General features: G+C 56.0%; 1 protein-coding gene across 1 annotated transcript in view; it reads left to right on the plus strand.

Moving 5' to 3' along the window:
- Nucleotides 1–2,686: 2,686 nt before the first annotated feature.
- Nucleotides 2,687–7,500, plus strand: part of LOC136374739 (rho GTPase-activating protein 39-like) — a gene marked incomplete at its 5' end in the record, with an annotated part of 42,476 nt that continues 37,662 nt past the window's right edge. The window contains 2 exon segments of the mRNA XM_066340131.1: nt 2,687–2,798; nt 2,800–4,086. Of these exon segments, the coding sequence (XP_066196228.1) occupies nt 2,687–2,798; nt 2,800–4,086 (1,399 nt within the window).

The raw sequence follows: 7,500 nt of genomic DNA on the forward strand, positions 1-7,500 counted from the left end.
TAATCCCAGCTCTAAATTGTAATCAGGGTTTTTTTTTTCCAGGGAGGGGGAAAAAATCCATTTAATCCTTGCTCTAAATTTTAATCAGGGTTTTTTCCCGTTTTCCCAAGGAGGGGAAAATCCATTTAATCCCGGCTCTAAATTGTAATCAGGGTTTTTTCCCATTTTCCCAAGGAAGGAAAAATCCATTTAATCCTGGCTCTAAATTAAAGTCAGAGTTTTTTTCCACTTTTCCCAGGGAGGGGGGAAAAATTCCATTTAATCCTGGCTCTAAATTGTAATCAGGTTTTTTTTTTCCCCCTTTTCCCAAAGACGGGGAAAAATTCCACTTAATCTTTGCTCTAAATTTTAATCAAGTTTTTTTTTCCCAATTAGGGAAAATCCACTTTAATAATCTGTAAATTTTAATCTTCTAAATTTTAAGCTCTAAATTTTAATCTTCACCTGCAAAGTCTAAACAACGCCAGGGGCAGGGGGAAGAAATCTTGGGAAAAACTCGTGGTTTGGGTGGGTTTTGGAAATATTCCTGGTTTTTTTGAACCTCGCGTCACCGCCTCGTCCCATGGAAAACCAAATAATTCCCGGTTTGAAATAATAAAATATTATTTTAAAAATAATTCCACATAAACCTGGCTGTGATTTATTCCCTCAGTCCCACGCCTTGATGGAGTGGAACTTTCCCTCAGCTCCGTTAAAAACCGTCAAGAATGTAAAAATCCATGATTTTGGTGGGATTTTAAGGAATTCTGAGGGTGAGGGATCCAGGTTTCTCCTCTCCCCTCCGTCGCTGACTTCCCAAAAGTCGGAAGAAGATCAAGGAGTTGGAGCAGGGAAGGAGATTTAGGAGAAAACGGGGAAAAAAAAAATCCCACCCTAAAAAAACCAGGAATCGCGTGGGAATTTCCCCAAGAAACCGATCTCTTGGATTGGAGATTCTGAGGGATTTGGGAAGCGGTTTTTGTCATGGAAATGTACAGAGCAGGAAGAATCTTCCCCCACGCCGAGAAAACAGCAGGGAGAGCCCGGTGCCAAGCCAGGAATAACAGGAATACTTGGAATTTCTGCCGGATGCTCCCGTGCCAGAATCCCCTCGAATTTCTCGGAGCGGGCAGCGATTTAAGCACAAAACCTGCTTTTTTGGGATTCCTTTCGCCGGCAGAAAAATCCCATTTTTTTAGAAAAATTCCATATTTTTTTTCGATTTTTTTTTTAAATCCAAGGAGCTGTCAGGAATATTGCTTCCTCCTTCATTTAATATTGGGATTGAAAGCTCGGCCCCGGACGAGGCGATTTTTTATTTGTCGGGGTATTTTTTATTTGTCAGGGATTTACCTGGTTTGGGTGGAAACACCTGGATTTAGGAGAGATTTGGGTTCGGGAGCAGCCACGGATTCCTTGGGAATTCCACTGGGAATCCCCTGTGGCTCTTCCATTTCCTTTCCTCACAATTTTTTGGGGGGGGATCTGTGTATAAAAATCAGGTTATTCCTGAGGATCGAGGAACCTCCAGCTCTTCCAGAAGAAAACGTGGAGTGATCCGAGATTTTTGTGCGTGGTTTGGGCAGGAAAAGCGGATTATTTTTTTTTTCAGGAGCAGAGAAAGATCGGAAGGGGCTTGGAGCAACTTTGGAAGGTGTCCCAGCCCATGGCAGGGGATGGAGCTGGATGAGCTTTAAAGTCCCTTCCCACCCAATCCATGATTTTTGTGGTGGTGGATGGAATTCTGAGGGTCTGGAAGGGGCTCCATGAAGGGTTGGGATCCATCAGAACAAGGTGGAGGAACCCAAACTCCTCCAGGTTTTTCCGACAGCAGGAATCTGGCAGCGGGCTCAAGTCCCCAGGAGCTCCGAAGGCTCTTCCTAGGGTGGAAAAGACAGGAATGAATCGTTCCCAAATCCCTCGGAGCGAGGCCGAAGTCGTGGAGAAACAAGGAGAGGCTGCGGAGCCTCCCGCAGGGAATTGCGGCTTTCTGTGGGGATTTTCCCCCTCAAAACTCAGCCACCGAACTCGCTCCACCTTTTCCTGGGGGACGGAAGGGACAAACGTCTGGGAATAAATGAGAGCTGGAGAGGGATGAACTTGGGAGAGCAGACGGTGCCTCCGGCATCTTCTGTTCCAGCGTGGGATTGGTGACAGGATGTGCTTCCCTGTGCCTCGGGAACAGCGAATTCCAGCTCGGATCCCTCCTGTGAGGCGGGCAGCTCCGTCTAATCCGGCTTTGCTCTTCCTCCTGAGTGTCCCAAGGGCTCGGAACAGGGAGAGAGGAGATGGAAATCCTCCTCGGTGCCAGGGGAGAATTCCTTAGGGCAGAATTTCTTCCCCAATCAAATCCCACGGGCAGGGACGTTTTCCACAGTCCTGGGTTGCTCCAAGCCAAGTTGGACAACCTGACCTTGGACATTTCCAGGGATGGGGCATCCACAGCTTCTCTGGGAATTCCATTCCCAGGGAAGAATTCCTTGCGGTTATCCCATCCAACCCTGCCCTCTGGCAGTGGGACGTCATTCCCTGCGTCCCGTCCCTCCGTGCCTTGTCCAATATCCAATCCCACCCTATCCCCATATTCCGTGTGCTCGGCAATATCCATCCTCCCGCCTCTGCGGTGGTTTGGGGAGGGGGTTTGGCACCAGCCATCCCGAATCCCGGTGGAATTCCAACCCTGATCGCGCGGTGTTTCTCCCCGCAGGACCTCGTCCCTGCGATGGAACGCCGGCACCAAGGAGCGGATGCTGATCAAGGTGACGGATCGGGAGCCCAGCTTCCTCCTCCACCAAGGCAACGGCTACGCCCCGGAAAAACCCACCGGGCTCCCGCTCCCCGCCGGCCCTCGGCGGCCAGCAGTCTCCCAACCTCCAAACCTTCTCCTCGGACGCCGACGGCTCCGTCTTCTTCCCGGAGAGGAAGCAGTCGCCTTTCCTGAAGAGGGCCGAGCACGTGGGCAGCTGCTCTCCGCTGCTGGGCCGGGGCGATTCCTTCTGCTCTCCGCTCCAAGCCCAGCACCGCAAACATTCCAGCGAATCCCAGCCCTCGTCGCCGCGCTACGCCTACGAGCCCCCGCTCTACGAGGAGCCCCCCATGGAATACCAGGCTCCCATCTACGACGAGCCGCCCGTGGACATGCAGTACGAGGCCAGCGGCAGCTTCAAGGCCGGCTCGCCGCAGAAATCGCCCATCCGGAAGCCTCACCCTTTCCTCCAGTCGCCCAAGCAAAGCTCCAACTCGCCCTACCAGCAGCTGGTGCTCACCAAGCAGAAGTGTCCCGACCGCTTCATGAGCCTGGAATACAGCCCGGCCGGCAAGGAATACGTGCGGCAGTTGGTCTACGTGGAGCAGTCGGGCTCCAGCCCCAAGATGAAGACGGGCTTGAGGCACAAATATTCCCCCAACCCCATCGGCGGCTCCTACTCGCTGCAGCACAGCCCCTGCCTGGTGCGGGACCAACGCCTGGAGATCAAATCGGGCGACTACAGCACCATGGAGGGACCCGACTTCTGCCCGAGCCCCGCGGGGGGACAGGTGGCCCAAGGAGGAGAGGACTCCATGTCGTGGTCCAGCCAGCAGGACACCTTGTCCTCCACCGGTTACTCGCCCTCCACCAGGAAGAGGAAAAGCCGGAAGCCTTCGGTGAACCACGACGCCAACGCCTCGTCCACGGACGGCTCTGGGGAGCGGGAGGCTTTGGGCGAGGCGGGTGAGGAGCGAGCGGCGCCCAACCGGTCCCCGATGAACCGGACGGAGAGCAAGGCGGCCGAGGCGGAGGCGGCGCGGGGCTTCCCGGAGCCGTTCCTGGCGCAGGCGCGCCTGGCGTGGGAAGCTCAGCAGGCTCACTACCACATGAAGCAACGGAGCAGTTGGGATTCCCAAAAGGACGGTTCGGGATACGAGAGCGACGGAGCGCTCCCGCTGCCCATGCCGGGCCCGGTGGTGAGGGCCTTCAGCGAGGACGAGGCGTTGGCGCAGCAGGAGAACAAGCACTGGAAGAGGAACACCTTCGAGAAGCTGGGCTTCCCTCAGATCCTGCTGGAGAAGAGCGTCTCCGTCCAGACCAACCTGGCGTCCCCCGAGCCCTACCTGCATCCGTCTCAGGTAACGCCCTCGGGAGCGGTCTCGGTTTTGGGAGGGGTGGACTTCAATCACACGGCCAATCCTGGTTGAAGGTCCTTTCTCCAGCAGTGTAGATCCAGTGGGATGGTCCATGGGGTGGTCCCACAGCAGGCTTGGGCACGGGTGGTTCCGTGCTGTGGTGGCCTGAGCTCTGTGCCGTGGTGGCCTCAGCTCTGTGCCGTGGTGGCCTCAGCTCCATGCCAGCCTCACCTCCGTGCCATGGTGGCCTCAGCTCCGTGTTGTGGTGACCTCAGTTCTGTTACATGGTGGCATCAGCTCCATGTTGTGGTGGCATCAGTTCCATGCCAGCCTCAGCTCTGTGCTGTGGTGGCCTCAGCTCTGTGCCGTGGTGGCCTCAGCTCTGTGCCGTGGTGGCCTCAGCTCTGTGCCGTGGTGGCCTCACCTCCATGCCATGGTGGCCTCAGCTCTGTGCCGTGGTGGCCTCAGCTCTGTGCCGTGGTGGCCTCAGCTCTGTGCCGTGGTGGCCTCAGCTCCGTGCCGTGGTGGCCTCAGCTCTGTGCCGTGGTGGCCTCAGCTCTGTGCTGTGGTGGCCTGAGCTCCGTGCCGTGGTGGCCTCAGCTCCATGATGTGGTGGCCTCAGCTCCGTGCCGTGGTGGCCTCAGCTCCGTGCCGTGGTGGCCTCAGCTCTGTGCCGTGGTGGCCTCAGCTCTGTGCCATGGTGGCCTCAGCTCCGTGCTGTGGTGGCCTCAGCTCTGTGCTGTGGTGGCCTCAGCTCTGTGACATGGCTTCTCCTGCCCTGGTCAGGATCTGGGATCCACCCAGCTCTCAAGAGATTCCTGAGTGCCCATCCCTGGCTGATCCCTCAGGGAAGCTGGTCCTTGCCAAGATGGTCCTTCAAAGGTGGTTCTTGCCAAGGCGGTCCCTCAAAGAGGTTGGTCCTTGCCAAGGTGGTCCTTCAAAGACGGTCCTTGCCAAGGTGGTCCCTCAAAGATGTTTCTCCTTAGCATGGTGTTCCTTCAAAGATTTTGGTCCTGGCCAAGGTGGTCCCTCAAAGATGTTGGTCCTTGCCAAGGTGGTCCCTCAAAGATGTTTCTCCTTAGCATGGTGTTCCTTCAAAGATTTTGGTCCTGGCCAAGGTGATCCCTCAAAGATGTTGGTCCTGGCCAAGGTGGTCCATCAGAGATGTTGGTCCTTGCCAAGGTGGTCCCTCAAAGATGTTGGTCCTGGACAAGGTGGTCCTTCAAAGATCTTCCTTGCCAAGATGATCCTTCAAAGATGTTGGTCCTTGCCAAGGTTGTCCCTCAAAGATGTTGGTCCTGGACAAGGTGGTCCATCAAAGATGGTCCTGGCCAAGGTGGTCCCTCAAAACCTTGGGATGAAAGAGCTGCCACTTTTCCAGGATTTGCTTCCCAGGGTTGTGGGCTGCTTGTTCCCTCCCCGGAGATCCTTCCAGCCCCAAACTCCCATTCCAGAGGAGGCCCTGAGGCTCTGACCTGGAACTGCTGGAGCTGGTGCATCCCATGTGCCCGGATTCCAGCCCATCAGGTGTTTCCCTGGGTTTTTTGGAGATCCTCCATCAGCTTCTGGATGTCCTCCGTCAGTCTCTTCTCCTCCAGGGAAAGGCTGGGACAAGGCAGGGAAAGGGCTTCCAAAGGACAGGTGATGATGCCACGTGTGGGGACAAATCCCACCTGGAAAACTGCCCGGAAGATGGAATTCGGTGTCAGCAGGAAGGAGACCCTGGGCATGGACCTGGGGGAACAGCAAATCATCTGGAAAATTCCCTTTTTTGTAATGGAATCAGTGGGGCGTTGCTTCCAAAGGCAGCAGAAGATTCCTGGAGCACGGTTGTCCTCAAGGACTCAGCGCAGCCCGAGGAGATCCCAAGACTAGAGAAATCTGGATCTGCTTTGGATCTTCACGCCAGGAGGAGAAGTTGCCACCGTGAGCGATCCCACACCTTCACGGAGCTCGGGATGTGGTGGGAATCTTCTCCATTCCCCAGAGGTTTCTGTCCTGGTGGCCCCATCTGTTGTCCTCGAGCTCAGGGGCACCGCGGTGGTGGGACACTGGCGCCAGTTTCCCAGAGGAGCTGTGGCTGCCCCATCCCTGGAAGTGTCCAAGATGGCGTTTGGATCAACCCGGGATCACGGAAGGTGTCTCTGGCCATTGGGATGATGTTGAAGGTCCTTTCCAACCCAAACTCTTCCATGGTCATGGCTGTCATTGTCACCAGTGGGGCGTCCCCACGCCGAGGTGTGTCCAAGCCCCACCCACTTGGCTCCAGAACCTTCTCCCTTGAGGATTCCCTAATTCCTGAGGTGACACCATGGCCACCCCATGGGACAGGGAGAAGGTCACAGCCATATGCAGTGGATGCCCCTTCTCATAGGCCCCAAGTTCATTTAGGTGTTAATTAGAGCATTAATTAATTTATTTCCTATCGGCTCTGGCAGCAGAGGCTCCATCACATCTCACTTCTGGTGTCACTCCCTGGCCATGCTCTCCTTGGCTGGAGAAGACGGATGTCCCCAGCCAATGAGAACACTCCCTGGTGCACAACGTGGCTCTGGCCCAGCCCATGGACCAGTTTTTGGATGACCCACCTCCCCAACAGCTGCCAACTGGGGGACCTTCGACCATCTCCTGCATCTCCTTCCACCCAGGAAACCCCGTGGGCCTTCAGCTGAGCAGAGGACACAGAAGGACCTTTGGGGTGAAGTGGCCTCCACGGGGACAGCAGGGCTGTGTCCCATGTGGGACCTTCAGCTCCGGTGTCCCCATCCCGTGTTCCTGCCATGGTCACCGTGGCCAGGATGGGAGGGGAGCGATGTCCATGGGAAGATCTCGACGCTGGAACAGGACGAGTTCTGAAGAGACAAGAAACTCTTTGAAGACACACCTCAGTCACCTGCCGGCAGCTCTGGTGGCTCTTTGGGTGGCTTCCTTGTCCCCTCCTGGATTTTTTCCACCTCCGGGGTCTTTCCACCTTCTGCTTTCCTTCTGTTCCTCATCTAAAGCCCGAGTCCACGGCAGCACTGGAGTCACCTTGCCCACGGACTCTTCTCAGGGCCACCAACAGGGCTCCTCCACACGAGGTGGGGACAGCGTTGTCACCTCTGCATGGTGTGGCATGTCCTTCCCTGCCATGGGTCACATCCCCAGGTGGTGCTGGCCTGGATGTCACAGGAGAGGTGACGATGATGGAGGTGATGAAGAGATGATGGCTGGCTGCAGGACCACGGAATTGTCCGTCCCCATTGTCCCTTGTTGGCCTCCTCCGTGGTGGCCACCAGTTGTTGGGGTGTCCCTCCACCTCCTGGGGTGACATCCACAAGCTCTGCTGGTTCCAGCAGGAGAAGGACACTGGTCTGCAGGGCTCCTCTGGGTCCTTCCCAGCCGGAAGCTCTGCAGAGGTCAAGGTCAAATCCTGAG

Source organism: Sylvia atricapilla, unplaced genomic scaffold (genome assembly GCF_009819655.1).
Source record: "Sylvia atricapilla isolate bSylAtr1 unplaced genomic scaffold, bSylAtr1.pri scaffold_115_arrow_ctg1, whole genome shotgun sequence".
In the NCBI taxonomy this organism is placed as follows: domain Eukaryota; kingdom Metazoa; phylum Chordata; class Aves; order Passeriformes; family Sylviidae; genus Sylvia; species Sylvia atricapilla.